Source organism: Taurulus bubalis (assembly GCF_910589615.1).
Source record: "Taurulus bubalis genome assembly, chromosome: 14".
NCBI lineage: Eukaryota > Metazoa > Chordata > Actinopteri > Perciformes > Cottidae > Taurulus > Taurulus bubalis.
In genome coordinates, this window is record NC_136602.1 from 26,089,073 (window position 1) to 26,104,940 (window position 15,868).

General features: G+C 41.7%; 1 protein-coding gene across 1 annotated transcript in view; it reads left to right on the top strand.

Moving 5' to 3' along the window:
• Positions 1 to 1,540: 1,540 nt before the first annotated feature.
• fbxw4 (F-box and WD repeat domain containing 4) overlaps positions 1,541 to 15,868 on the top strand; it is a 57,952-nt gene continuing 43,624 nt past the window's right edge. Inside the window, exons 1-5 of the mRNA XM_079229612.1 lie at positions 1,541 to 1,828; positions 3,059 to 3,154; positions 3,466 to 3,651; positions 3,801 to 3,933; positions 4,905 to 4,990. Coding sequence (XP_079085738.1) covers positions 1,644 to 1,828; positions 3,059 to 3,154; positions 3,466 to 3,651; positions 3,801 to 3,933; positions 4,905 to 4,990 — 686 coding nt within the window. The 5' untranslated portion in view covers positions 1,541 to 1,643. The remainder of the gene's footprint in view (positions 1,829 to 3,058; positions 3,155 to 3,465; positions 3,652 to 3,800; positions 3,934 to 4,904; positions 4,991 to 15,868) is intronic.

Genomic DNA, 15,868 nt, shown 5'->3' on the forward strand with positions numbered 1-15,868 from the left:
ATCCCATGAGCCGCAACGTTAATGTTTAGTTATCATAATTATCATAAACATGTTAAGATATGTTTCCCACAGGATTGGATTATATCTTTGGCAGGGGAAGAGACTGGTGTCTGATCTTCTAATTTAGCGTTAGCTAGACGTGGTGTATGCTAGGCTAACATTCGCTAGCTATTGAAAAGAACACCTTGCAAACATGTTTAATTTAAAAAAAATGTTTAGTTAAAAGAATGGTGGAATCCTATAATATTCTTATTGTCAGCAAATCCCATTTAAAGACTAGAACCAGCAATGTTTTCGTCCATCTCTCAATACAATCTCACCCTGTCTGTGGCTCTCAGCATGCAAGCCCATTGGCTCCGATACTGAAGACTTGGATCTTAAAAACACTCAATATAGTTTCTTAAAAACAGCTCGGTAATTTCCTAAAACAAATGGTCAGTGAAGTCTTTCCGTTGCTCAACCAAGAGGAAATAGTCCATTTGTGGCAGCAGGACGGTGTATGTGGGATCAAGTCTAAATGAACTACAGCGTATGTGTTCGTGGTCATGAAGGAAGATGTCATCCACATGTCATTCATGTGTTTTTAACCATTTTTGGACAACAATGGAGCTCTATGGCAGAAAGGAAAAAGATATATCAGGCTTTGATACACACATAACACTAGTACTAGTAGATAGATATACATTCATTTGGATCTGCACATTGGATTTAATGACAGGAGGAAAATATACAATATCACCATCCATATCAATTCAAGAATGTGGATGCCGGCTTATGAAATGGACCGTGTTGGTTCCACAGACTGCTGGTTGTGGAACTCAACAGGTCCATAGGAGGATCTGCTCTCGCACTCAGCTCTCTGTTCTCACCGTGTTAAGTAGATGTGTTAAATGGGATGGGATCACACAGCTACTTAGGCCCAAACAAAAAGCACCAACTAGCAGCTGCATTTCTGCCAGCTTTCTGGATTCAAGCCAGGCAGGTAGCTCCGGTAACTTCTGTTCATCGGTTGCGATGAAAACAACATGGCGAGGGCCGTAATCCAAGATGGCCACGGAGAACATTGCGAGGCTTCAAAACGTCCACACAAACCAATGGGTGACATCACGATGGCGACGTCCACTTCGTGCGTACCGTCTATGATAACTACGCGCTGATGACACACCATAATCCGAATAGCCGTCAGCAAACCTTCGGGTTACTTTATTGAAATGTTATGATATGCCACAGCCTTTAATTCCCCGTCTATTGTCTTATTATTTTAGCATTTTTTATTGTTTCATTGTCAGTGCTAAAAATGAAAAGTAAGTGCTATATCATATATAATATAGGCACTTACACAACAAACGAATTTATTTCAAGAAATAAACAGACATGACGTCAGGAGTATTTGGACAGACAGAAGTTTGGACAGAGAACCCGTGACGTCATCACGTCCAGTAGTCGTCGTCATCAGAATACAGGAAGTTACTTCCTGTTTCCTCCGCCATGCTCACTATGATAGTCCCGCTGCGCTCTAAAAATAAGATACTTTGTTTGCTGCGTTCGAAGCCCGTGTTTACAAAGTAGCCCCGCGCGCGCGTGCGCCTTTGCGCGTGCGCGGCAGCACGGCCGCGACCCGCCGGCAGCGCCGTCAGCTCAGCATGCTGCTGACGCAACTGCCGGAAGATGTTCTCTATCACGTCTTGTCTCTTCTGGACTACAAATCCCTCAGCCGCCTCTCTCAAGTCTGTAAAAGCGTTCACCGGCTGGTGAACCGGGACGCCGTGTGGCGGAAGATCGCCAAAGAGTTTTTAAACACCGGAATCACTCGGAACGGGACGGACATGTAAGACAAGAGTCGCACACTGATGACGAACCGGCGGCGTGTGTGTTTTTGTTTTGCCCAGCGTTAGCCTGGGCTGGTGCATTGACAGTGTTACTGAGTACTCCCTTGGGGCGTGTGTGTGTGTATATATATATATATATATGTGTGTATATATATATATGTGTATATATATATATATATATATATGTATATATATATATGTGTATATATATATATATACATGTATATATATATATATATGTATATATATATATATGTGTATATATATATATATATATATATATATGTGTATGTATATGTATATATATATGTATGTATATATGTGTATGTATATATATATGTATGTATATGTGTATATGTATGTATATGTGTATATATATGTATATGTATATATATATATGTATATATATATATATGTATATGTATATATATATATATATATATATATATATATATATATGTATATGTATATGTGTGTATATGCATATATATATGTGTGTATATATGCATATATATATGTGTGTATATATATATATATATATATATATGTATATATATGTATATATATATATACGTATGTATATATATATATATATATATATATATACATACGTATATATATATATATATAAATATATATACGTATATATATGTATGTATGTATATATATATATATATATATATATATATGTATATGTGTGTGTGTGTGTGTTAAAATGTTGTTGCACATTTGTGAAGGAATATGCCAGATATGAGTACAAAGCTGTGGTAATAGGCAGGGTGATTTTCACAACCCACCACTGTCTATATAGCAAATCACCATTTTTATTTTGTAATTACACACAACAAATCTTTTTGGAACATGATGACAAAAGTCCCAAAAAAAATGGATGATCCTGAGTTATGAGACCACTGATTTTAAAAAGAGATGTTACTGTTTTTCTTTCATTTTTTTTTAATACTGTGAGCACCACAAAATAAATTCCATTCACCTAAATTGTATTGGAAAACATATAAAACTGAATTGATCTTCTATTAATCGCAGTGTTTCTGTATGTCCTCTTACGTTGCTTCAATTCAATAATTATTATTTTTTTAGCCCAAAATCCCAAATTACAGATTTAAGGAGCATTCCGATGGAGTGGGGATGTTTTAAATCGTAAACTAGCCGATATTTCAAAATCCATAGCGGCCATAGGATATAGTGTTAAACTGTTGCTGTCGTTGCAGATATCCTTCCATCCCACTGAAGGAGAGGGTGAAGGTCGCTCAAAACTGGTACCACGGGGTCTGCAAAAAGGCAATTCATCTCAAATGGAAAACAAAGTGCGTGAGTATTCTGCCTATAAAATGTTTAAAAGCTGAAATGATTTAACCTTATTTTCTTCTCCATATCACCTAGACAATATGCAGTGTAACAAATGAGAAAATCTATATAAAAAAGAGAATTCAGAGCTGTGTGTACGATGATGTGTTCTCTGATGCATGATTTTGCCTAGCTTTCTTTAAAGCTATGCTAGCCATGTCATGTTTCTGACTCCATACCTAACACACATGAGATTGATATCAATCTTCTGATGTCACGCTCGCAAAGAAAGCGCATCACTGTCCTCTCAAATCCTGTGTCTTGTCTTCAGACTGTTGCCGTGGTTGCAGCTGGACGGGAACGTCCTGTTTCTGTCTCAGGCTGCCGATATCGGAGCGTACCGCCTGAGCACGGACTCCGGGAAGCTCCAACCTAAAGCGCTGGAAATCTACTCGGGTCACAAGGGCGACGTCTGCCGCTTCGTCCTGACGGACTCTCACCTGATCAGCGGCGGAAGGTGAAGCTCGAGCTTCTATTTGTTCCTTTTGAGTTTATATCACTCACACAGTGGGATCAGGGCTCGCTTGTATTTTCTTTCTCAATGAAGGCTGACGTCCTCCTGAGAAGTATCAGACTCGTCCTAAAAAACAACTCCTCTTTTCTCAGTGACGGCAAGATCGTGGTTCACAGCAGGAGGCGGGACATGTCGATGGAGTTGTCGGGTCACAACCAGGAAGTCAACTGCCTGGACTCTAAAGGCGGACTCATCGTCAGTGGATCCAGAGATCAAACAACCCGGGTCAGAACGACCTCCCACGATCCAGATTTAAGGAGCGATGCACAGCTCCATGACGTGTAGAGTTCACATTGGTTTTCCCAAAGAAAGAGGAAGACTGTAGGACGTAGACTTTACTGCGCTCAAACATAACTCTACAATTCTCCAGAACAAGAAGGTTTAGCTTCAGATTCAATTCACCAATGTCATGATTACGTGTGGAGGCAAGAGTTGTAGGGTAAAGTTATAGAATTTATGTTTGAGTATGGCTCCAACTTTACCACATACCTTTTACGATGAGAAAACTATGATTCCAGACTATATCGCTAATAGTTTTTAATTCAATTCAATTCAGTTTATTTTACATAGCCCAACATCACACATACAAGTTTGCCTCGGAGGGCTTTACAATCTGTACACATGACATCCCTTTAGACTACGTTGCTAATAAATTAGCTAGCCTCTGCTAACCGAAGCGGTGAGCTCGCTGCTCACGTAAACGACTGAAGGAGAGAGATGGAGAGAAAATGTTCCTCCTCGTAGAGCCTTTTGCGAACCAAAGTCTGTGATAGGTGGGTCTTCCTTTTTGGGGTCGCTTAGCATTTTGGCAACTGTTGCCAATGCTGGATTAGCCACTTTAGCAGGTCGATTACAGGCATCCAAAGATTTCTAAACATATCTGTACGATGCACGTTGCCTTCTTTGTCGGGTGTGTAGATGACTGGCGTTTTGTCGTAGGTTAATGTTAACTTTCTCAAGTATCACTCAGAGGGAGTGACTGGACATATTCAAAGAAACTCGTAAAGAACAAAACAACAACAGGAAAAGGGGTCTATATGTCATGAGCATAACATAGTATGGTCCTGTGATGTACTGGTTTTAGCTCCAGCACCCCACAGCCCTATATAGGACAGGTGGTTACAGATAATGGACGGACGGACAGAGTTTTTGCAGACATTATTTATTGTGCTGACTGGGGACTTTTGTTTCTTTAGATCTGGACTCTGAACTCCAGCTGCCCCAGAGACACCATTCCCATGTATGACAGAGTGTGGTCTGTTGCTATTAGCCCCACATTGAGGTAAGCATCAGAATCACGCACACAAGTTTGGTTCACAGGAGTCGCAAATAAAAACATGTTAGTCCGGTACAATCGGAAGACGAGCAGAGGGACAGACAGAATGCTCTTCTTTAAAACCAGTGATTGATGTTAGGGGCCGGTGGATTTTCACTTATGATTTTGGTCTCCAACAATTATGAAAACCAAGAGAATCGTGATGAAATGTTTACTGTGCTCTCGTTTTGTCTTGTGATATTTAAATCCAGCGCACCCCTTTGATGTTAGCGTTCATATTAATATCCTCTATGATTAGTCTGACCCCTGTTTGGCTGCTAAGATATTTAACACAGAGTAAAGAAAAAAAGAAGTTCAAAAATATAATAGTATTTACCTTTTTTTCATTTTGTTCTTGGTAGCATTTTCTTTGACGCTCATGTCATTATTAACATACTTATAATGTGTTATATACCATTCATAGTATTGTAAACTTAAATATTCATAGTATTTATTTATATAAAAATAAATGATAAAACCACAATCCATGTAAACCTGTAAGGTGAAAAAGCACAAACACTCCGGGGAAGAAGTAGAGTTAATAATGTGCATTAATGCGACATGAATTCACCCAGAAGGAGATAGAGAGAAGAGGAGCTCAGTGTATCCTAAGATGTCCCCAGCAGTCTAGGCCTATATCAGCATATCTAGGGGCTGGACCAGGGCCAACCTGATCCAGCCCTAACTTTAAGCTATCAAAGAGGAAAGTCTTGAGTCTACTCTTAAATGTGTTGAGGGTGTCCCCGGACTAAAAGTGGAAGCTGGTTCCACAGAAGAGCAGCTTGATAACTTGATCCTACTTTTTAAAACTCTAGGAACCACAAGTAGGATTTAATTTACGTGGGAATCAAAAGGCAAATCCTGATCAAAGATATCTCTGAGACTCTTTACGGAGGTGCTGGACACCAGAGCGATGCCATCTAGAGAAACTATATCACTGGATAACTGATTTCTGAGGTGCTCTGGCCGAGTAAAACATCTTCACTTTTCAAAGTACCCAACGACCTCTTGCAGTAATCACACTATAGTGCATCATAACAGTGATTGTAGTTATAATATAATATGTGTGAATATTTATAATTTATGTGTGAATATTTATTGCTTATAATTATACAGTGCTTAAAGCAGATTATAACACATTATAAGCATGTTTATTATGCGTTATAGATCTGGACTGCCATATTTTCTCGCCAACTGAATATATTTTGAAAGACATAATTATGTTTTATATTTTGGAAAATGTCTGCGTTTTGATGCATTGTCACCGATGTCTTTTGACATCGGTGACAATGCATCACAATGTGTGTGACATGGCTTCACTTCTACCATTCAACATTGATTAAAGTGCACATTCCTTCACAAACTGTAACTTTCTTCTTGCTTGTTCAGCTTCCGCTCTCATATTGCATTCACACTGATTTCCCATTTTCTGTTTTATTTTATAATATATATTTTTTAAATTGTTTACTCTCGTTTGTAACGCTGCATTTCTCACCACCGTTGTCCAAGTTATAGAAATAAAGTACACGATTAATAGAATACAGTCAAAGTTCCCAACGCCGTGTCGGCACATAACCAGTTAAGCTATCCATAAAGCCACTGGCTGAGATGGAGCAGAACCGAGCTCTTTGTAGTGGTGCTTTCCTTTGATTGCTCAGCCGTGTTTACACGCTTAATAACACACAGCATTGACAACACTGAGGCGGGCAGATGCAGAGCGCTGTAACCGTAGCCTGACTTCACCCACCTGCCCGTCCAGAGCGGAGAGGCAGGCCATCGTCCATCTGGCTGCAGAGTGGGAAACATCACAGGTCAGCTTCAGGAACCGTTCCAAACAAAGCTCAGTGGTTAATGTCAGCGCCCACGGCTTTTCTTTGTGGTGCTAAATTAGGAACTGGCTACGTGACGGACATTCTCCTGATGTGTGCTACATGCCTGAAAGGGAAACGCAAGAAATTTATCCGAAGCTTTTATGACCAAAGGGATTGTTTTTGTTTATAGTGTGTACCGTGTTTCACAATATAATAAATCGTAACATCTGATAGCTGTTGGATTGGGTTGGATGCAGTGTTCCCTCTAAGCTGCGCGCGTGCGCGGCCGTGCAGGCCAGTCGAAGTGGCCGCGCAATAGATTTTTCAGACGGCGCACATTTTTCAGACGGCACAAACGATTTTTTTTCAGGAGTTAAAAATATTTTTTGCGCCAGTGTTTCTGAGATAGGAGTGAGCCATCTCCACAATAGAAGATCTTTGACGTGTCGAGTCTTCTTGGCCAATCAGCGTCCCGTTTCTCGACATGCGCTCTCTGTACCTCTGCTAGCGCTCTGCCTCCGTTAGCACCCCCACCCCGCTGTCCTCCTCCGGGCGCCAGGAGCGAAGCTCGCCCAGAGCGCCACATGAGCTCGGGCCGGCGCTGTTTGGGCTCCTCCTGGCGGGCCCTGCTCCAGCAGCTATAGGCCTCCATGGCGAAAAGAAAGGCAGAGCAGGCGCCCCAGAAAAAGGTCTGCCTAACGTTTAACATGAGTGGCTAGATGAAATAGTCCAAACTGACACAGGTAGGATGACACTTTCAGACATATTTAAATATGAAGTTATTAAATTGTTTATATAGGCTACCTTTAGGAAAAATGACACCATGTCAATTTAATAGGCCTATAATTATTGTTAAGCACTGCATTAGCATTTTTCTTTCAATGAAGTTCCACTTAAATGTTGTACCTGCTGAGAAATTACTTTTATTTTTTTATATATATCATTATCAGTCATAACCAGTGAACCAGTCATAACCTCCCCTTATTGAAGTTCAACAAAGATCCTTTAAGTTCAACTAAACTGACTGGTAAAACACCATCATTAAAATGTTCCCAAAGTCCAGCCATTATAAAGGATATTGAATAAATATCAACCTTGTATACATATTGATGCATTTGCTGTCATCTCTTTGAGTCCCCTATGGCTAACCAGGCTTGTGGTCATTTTCGGCAGGTCGCGTGGTTGAGAATTGCTCACAGTGCTGAAAAAAATGTTTTTGCTCAGTGCTGAAAAAAATTAGAGGGAACATTGGTTGGATGCCCTACACAAACATCCATATAACCCCGAACTCTACACCTGTACCTTCTTCCCTTACACCTTGAATAGGGAAGGTAGCACCGTGGTATCACTTAAATAGCATTTACTAATAGGCCTTTGGGGTTTAACTTTGTTGAAGAAACTGTACTTTCTCGATTCTTGTTGTTCTGAGTTTGTACTCGCGGTTGAATTGCACTTATTGTAAGTCGCTTTGGATAAAAGCGTCAGCTAAATTTAAACAATCAAATGTAAAGGACACAGTCCTGCATTGTAAAGTCATCCAATATGGACAGAAACTCTTCAGTACCGAGCCGTATAGGAGCAGGTCTAACCAGAACCCATTTTACTAAAGATGTTTACCGCTAACCCTCAATTTGAATCCTTGAAACCTAACATAGTCCAGTCATAGCGTGGTCCTTAAACCGTGTAAATAGTACTGGAAGCTGATAAAATGTCCTTATTTCCAGTCAAAGTGAAACTGAAGGGACAGAAGGGAATAGATCCAGTGCATGGTGGCCTCGTCCGTCTGATCCCGGCCTCGCAGCGTCTCTCAGATCTGAGAGGGGCAGGCAGATTATCCACATCATTAATTTCTCCAATTTGCTGGCTGAAATAGCAGGCTCAGCACTGCTGCCCCCTCATAATGGTTCCTACCTCTCACTGACCAACGGCCTGGTTAATTACAATTTCTTCTGGAACCCAGGTGTCAACTCACTGATAAACCTGTTAAACTAACTTCTGCCCAAAACACCAAGAAAACCTCCTGGTCTTCACCCCAGTTGTTTAAGCACAAGCCGGGCTAAAACTCAAAAAGGATACGACAACACACAATTATGATGCAGTAATTATACGTGTATTGCAGAACTGAAACCGGCTTCAAGCTGAGAACGGTCTTTTAAACATTCTGAGAATTTCTGGCATTACCGGTTTCCACTGCAGAGTGGCGCTGTGGAAGATAGGCATTCAAGGACTCGCATACATTAAACGGTATCATATTAAAAGTGTACAAAAAAGCTTGAAATGGTGTTGGCCCCCACAAATGGGACTTATAAAACCATGTGTGGTAGACCTGCAGGCAATGTTCCTTTTAATAACTCATAGTCCACCTCAAGGCTCAGCCACCAATACCATTGTGCTTGAACTAGGCCAGGTAGGGATTCAAAATATCCAAATCTGAGGAAAATAGAGAATTTAAAAGTGCATTACCAGATTTGTGTGCTCTCACCGCCAACATTGGTCGCTTACCTGTAAACAAGAAAGGTAATGGAAAGACATTTCCAGCAGGAGCTCCAACCAAATCTTCTTGGACGTTTCTTCAATGTCTGCCTCCCATTCGCAATTGGGTCCTCGCTGCATTGAACTTAATGGGCTGTGTTACCTTTATTTCATGGCTCAAGTATGTTTATTTTTGGCTTTATTTCCCCCCCAGCGCCAATGAAAGCCGTGGCCGGAGGCATTATGTTTTCTGGTTGTGAATCTGTCGGTCTGTACGTTAATCCAGTCCACTCTCTTGAACTAGACGTCTCAGGGACGCTGTAAGGGACTTTCTTCCAATTGGACACGTCCACTTGGACTCAAGGATGACCACATTATATTTGAATCGGTAATGGTCAAGGCCACTGTGACCTCACATCCACCTCATTCTGGTGAACATAATATCTCAGCAACGCCTTGATCTCTGAAAATCTGGCACAACCGTCCACTTGGACTTAAGTTTGAACTGATTCGAATTTGGTTGTCAAAGGTCACTGCAACAAAACACATTTTTAAATATTGACAATTTCAGACAAATGTCTAAAAAGATAAAATGATGAAGTGATAACATTTTGGACAGACATGGCTGTAAACTCCATGAGGCGTGCAACAGTGATTGTAGATGTATTTTATTTCTGGCCAAAAATGTCTCTTTTGATAGTAAAGGTTGTTGACCCTGTTCTAAGCCAATGCCTTGATGATAGTCAAGTCAATATAGATGTCTTAGTATGATCGTGAGAAATACTGGAATATTAACAAAACGGAGGATGTGTGTGAACATCTGTCTTCGGTGTCTTGTCTTTAAATTCAGAATTATGATCTGTGGGATGCAACCTTTTCTGGAATATCAAACCTACATCGTTTTTAAGTATTTTGATGTGCACAGTTTGAGTGTTTCTTCCTGTCGGCTTTCATTGAAGACAATACTTAAAATACTACTACAAGACTTACAATATTTTTGGGAGATGACTGAATCATTATTTTATCATGTAGCCTTAGTTTAAAATGATGTTTTTGAACATCTGCTGAATATAGATACGATGTGGACAGTTGAACCCTGGTTTCCAGCCACCATTTCATTCCATTTCCATTCAAGAGGCTGATTGTCTTCCCAGGTGTACGACTCAAGGCAGGTGTCGTAATTCACTCTGTAGCACTTTGTGGCATTTGTTCGTGCCATGTGCCACTTTGACAGAAGTCTGAGATTGTTAGTTTAAAGGCTTCGAGTGAATGAGGTAAATCACGGCTGCCTTCTTCCTTCCACAAGTGTGTTGAAAGCAGCTTGTGTTAAACCCTTTTCCCACCAAAATGTGTCCGTTAATGCAGGCTTTTTTAAATACAGGAAAACTACTGAAATAGGCCATAGACTCCTTCCCATTGCCAGTGGACTAGTTTGCCAAAATGTCCTTTTCCTGGTGTGTCTCGTTCAAAAGGTTTTAGTAAACAGTGAGGATGTCATGGTTACTTGTTCTTTTACACCAATCTTATAAACCAAAGATGGTGATTGTTTTAACAAAGGAAAGACAGTTTTATTTTGTTTTTGTCACGTTTGAATGAAGTGTGTTTTCATTGATCAGCGAGGTAAAATAACAGTTTCTGTCAATGGAGACCATTGGCTTAGAGGAGCGCTTATAACTGCTGTTTCTTTTCACATCTAACTCGGTGAATTCAGAATTAATTTCTACCATACTTGGTGACAGTTGGAATCGTGGAAAGACGAACAAAGACGGTTTAGATGAGTTTTATTTTGTATCTGTCAAGTGTTTCCTTGACCAGCGAGGTAAAAATTGCTGTTATCTGACTGGAGTCTGGTGGCTTTAAGGAGAGCATATTAACTGTATTGTCCAAATTCCTGTTGATAATATGATCGTAGATTTCCTTCAACTCGCATCACGCCGGAAAATTGGCCCGTGCACCTGTGTTTCCATCACTGCCGACAAGATACCTGTTAATACTGAGTCATTTGTCCCGGCATGCTGACGGTTCCGTTTCCCATGAAGACAAACCAGATGTCAGCGGGTGGTGGTGGTGGTGGTGGTGGTGGTGGTGGTGGTGTGTCCAGTGGAAAGTAGAAATGCAACTGTCCCTGCTTCACACTCCTCCGTCCTTTGATCACTTCCAGGGAATGAATACAGAAACAACACTATTAACCAAGCAATTTATCGCACTTCTACAACCCATTCCTAATTAATAAATCATAATGTTCCATTGTGAAATATTTATTTTGAATACCACATATTGTATTATCCATCTCCAGCAGATCATTTATTTTGGGCTTCAGACCTCTTTGTTTGCCTCTGTACTTTGTTATATTTGTGCCTTGGTTGAGACAACGGTTAAGTTTGATATCGACTAAAAATAACTTCAATGTCAATAATATTATCTGTGCAGTGTGTGATACCGGCATCAGCTGGTGCACGGAAAATGCGGTTAATTACGTTTATCGCCAGCCACCTGGGGAAAAATCCATTTATCAAACTGATAATCTATATACTTAACATGAATCCATCCACCACACACACACACACACACACACACACACACATCCCAGCCCACCTCTGTTTCCATCCCCGTGTTTCTGTTGATCCACTGGATATCATCTCAAGGTCTGCGAGTGAGGATTATGTGGCTGCGGTGAAATGCCAAGGCTGCGGTGCTGCCGCCCCCGTCCCGCTGCCTCGGAAAAGACATCCATCCTATCTGTGTCTTTGGACCTTGGCTTTCTCTTCCCCCCCCCATTGAAATTGCTTTTCTCGATCATATTTCTTTTTCCCCACCATATTGTGTACTCACACACTCCGCCCACTGACGGAGCCCATATTGGACAGGTTCAATGAACTATGACGAGGCACTACAGGAGGTTACAGGGGTGAAACGGGGTCAGATAGGTTTTTTTTCTCACGATGTTATTGGTGTTCCCTCCAACGCGTTCTCGTCACAGACTGACGTCTGGTCAGGACTCTTGGTGACACCGCAGCGAGTTAAACTCTTAACCCAAACTCAAAAATCATTCTTCATTTACAAAAATGGAAATATATGAAATAATTACTGTGCAATGTCTTGATTAGCATGTAGAAGACAAAACAAAGTGCTCAACATGCTTTGTTTTTGGGGTCCAAGGAGGAAATCCAAAATAACACGATTGTTTATATAAATGGTGTTTTTCAGTTTTTGTTTAAATAACCCAACAGCGTTCCATAATTGAAATTGCAATAGTCTCCTTTGTTGAGCTGCACTGCAGAGAGACTCCAGCCTTAATTTAGAGCACGCTTATGAATAATGCAAACTGAAAACATCCTCCATGTTTAACCATTGTCTGGTTACATTCAGTACAATCTGCATTTCCACAGCGCCAGGAAAAACAGGGTCACATTATACTCGCCATACCTCTCACTGACTGAATGTGGGCAAGTTGGATGAAGTTTGCATGTTGAAGCCACGTGATTCTGGGCTGAATGCCATGCTGGTGCAGCCATGCTTTAAACCTTTTAGCAATTCTGACCAGTCCACTGCTCACAGGTTCATCTCTAATTTGAGAATATAGATTCCATTAGTGATGAGTCTCCTGCTCGTGTCTCTCTCTCTCCTGCTGTGTAGCTGGTGTGAGCGGGTCCAGGCAGTAGGAAGTGGGGCAGGTGGTTCGCTAATAGTTGACTGAGGTGTTTCCTGCCGACCCTGCTGTCATTCAAACAAGACCCAACAGGTGGAAGTGGGCCGGGCAGCTGCAGATGTGTGGCGGCAGGTCAGCGCTCACACCGAGTCACGGGCGATTAGGTTTCTTTGAGCCGGGCTCGTTCAGCTCAAAGTTGTCTTCTGTGGACATGAGTTTTAGATTGGTTTAAGATCTCACCTTTGGTTTTTTTTCTACATCCATGGTGCTGCTGATAAATATAACTTTGTGTCCGATGAAGTACCAGTCCTGTGAAATATGAAAAGATCCCCAACAGTTGGGGATTGGGATGTATGTCTGCAGGATTCCCTTCACAAGAGTGAAAAATGTTCTAAAGAAATACAGAGATGGGTTGATGCTCGCCACAATGTCTTCCCGCCGCAGCCTCAGAATAACGTCACCACATAACTTGCGTGACGCTTGAAGGCTCTGAGTTATCAAGTATCATGAGCCCAGCCACCGTTCATCTGGTTCACAGGAAGTCTAGAAAGTGATGGAGCACAAACCATAGGGCTTCTGCTGCTGAACTGTAAACGCTGAGAGACGCTTTGGAAAAAGAGGCAAGTGTGTGTTCATCTTCCAAGAGGAAGGCTGTTTGTGAGGAAGTATTAGTTCAATAACCTCTTACAGCTTTCAGCTCCATTGAAAGATCTTGGAAAAATTACTTTAGATTATGGTAAAACCAAAAGTAATTGGTTTTACCAAAGTTCACCAATGTAATACTCCTAAATACTATAGGAGTATTTACTATATACTACTGTAGTAAATAAGGTGTCGGTCTAACTCCTTGGTAAATATCCTCATTTGACTCCAAAGTAGTTCCTTTGAAGAATACTAAAGCCTTGGAAGCTGGAGACACAAGGTGCTGCATATAGTAAGTATTGGGATGAAGGTGTCTGAAATGTTCTAATTACAGTTAAGAAACTCTTACACCTTCTCACGATGAGACTTAGATGGTAACTCAAGAAGCGTAGAGCCTGCAAGCCAACAGCAATACGGCCATGTGCAGAGTCCCTCCCGACTAGGCGAGTATGTTGATTCCTAGCTTGGTTAGGGTCTGGCGTTTTGGGAAAGGGGGTACGCTACACTGACCACTAGTGCAGAGGAGGGGGAGGGGGGCTGGGCAGTGAAGGGAGAAGCTACCCTGAAGAGAGGTGAGAACAGGGAGGGGGGGGGGGGGTACAATTGTTTTGTGGAGAATTCCTCAAGCACAACTACAAAGATGTCGCAGGGGCCAAAAGCGCTTTTGAAAGTCTCCAAAAGAAAATGATTGTTGGATAAACCGTCCCCGATTCGCCACTTTCTCACCACCGCCGGGGGAGGACGACCTTTGACCTCTGGTATCAAAGTACAGGGTGACGCCGCAGCAGCCACCCAGCCAGCCAGCCAGAGTCGGCTCTCTCTCTCTCCGACTGCGCCCCCACCGCCGCCGCCATCACCACCACCATCACCACCACCACCCGGCCTCACACACTCCAATCTCACCCCCACTGCTCTGCCCCACTCAACCGCAAGAAAAAAAGCCACCGAAATTCACGTCTTTCTCTCTTTGGTCTCTCCCTCGCCGTCCCCGTGGCTCAGGAGTCAAGAATTCAATTAGTTAAAAAAAGAGAAGAAAAGAGCGAGGCTGCAACAATGCAGCGATAAGGGGGCAGAATGTGCGTTCCCACACGCTAAATACAGGGCGCTTTCCCTGGGGCCCACAGAGCCAGAGGACCCGCACCGCAGGAGGCGAGAATAATCACAGCTCCCTCCGAACCCCCTCATTACACACTCACACACCTTGCATTCCTCACACACACAGATAACTTCATGCGGACACGTATTATAGGCAGACATTCCCTTCCGAGAGAGACACACCTTGCAGACTCCCCACACTTACTGCACACATAAACACACGCTGAGAGGGACATTCATACTACACACACACACACACACACACACACCTCGGCACATAAAGACCTCTCATTACGTGCTGGCCTCATACAGGTGTTCTCAGGTCTCAGGTTTACCAGGGAAGAGTGTTTTCACGTGTAAGAAACACCGACATCGGTCCAAGTCGCGGCTCATACGTGCAGAATAGTGAATGATAGAGATGTGCTTTTGTCTTGAAGTGTACATGTATGGCATGTCATCAAAAAATAAACAAGACTGAGATTTCTCCTCTTGTTAAACGTATGTAATGACCAAGTAAAACCTCCCCTTTGTTTCTGTTCATTTAAAGAACAAGGGATTTTCATAAAAACGCAATAGATAAAGTAATCCCTCTAAATAAGATATCGGCGTCAGGCCGATCTATTTAATAAAATGTTATGTTTTTATACTGAGTTCAACACATACTAGAATTTTGATCCCTGCTCAGGTTTTGGCAGATTTATTGCGACATTTAAAAAAAACACTTTAATTGCAATGCATGTTCATTTTTAAAGATGTTTTTCTAATAATATATAATGATTGATATATATTTATTTATTACATTTTGTTCAGCAAAGCAATGTTTAAGTCAAGCCTGTTGATCCCAGTCACTTCCACACAGCGAGGCATGCAGCTCATTGATCAATAAGCAGCTCATTGATCAATGAGCAGCTTATTGATCAATGAGCAGCTTATTGATCAATAAGCAGCTCATTGATCAATACGCAGCTCATTGATCAATACGCAGCTCATTGATCAATAAGCAGCTCATTGATCCAACACCGGGATCGGCTCTGATACCTAAAGGTGGAGATATTGGGACTGAAAACAAATGGGATGAGTTCATCCCTACATTCTTCAGTGAATCTGGGGTTGACAGACACGGGTTCTCTCACATCGCACATCCAACATTTTAAACTACGGGTGGGCAGAGAACCA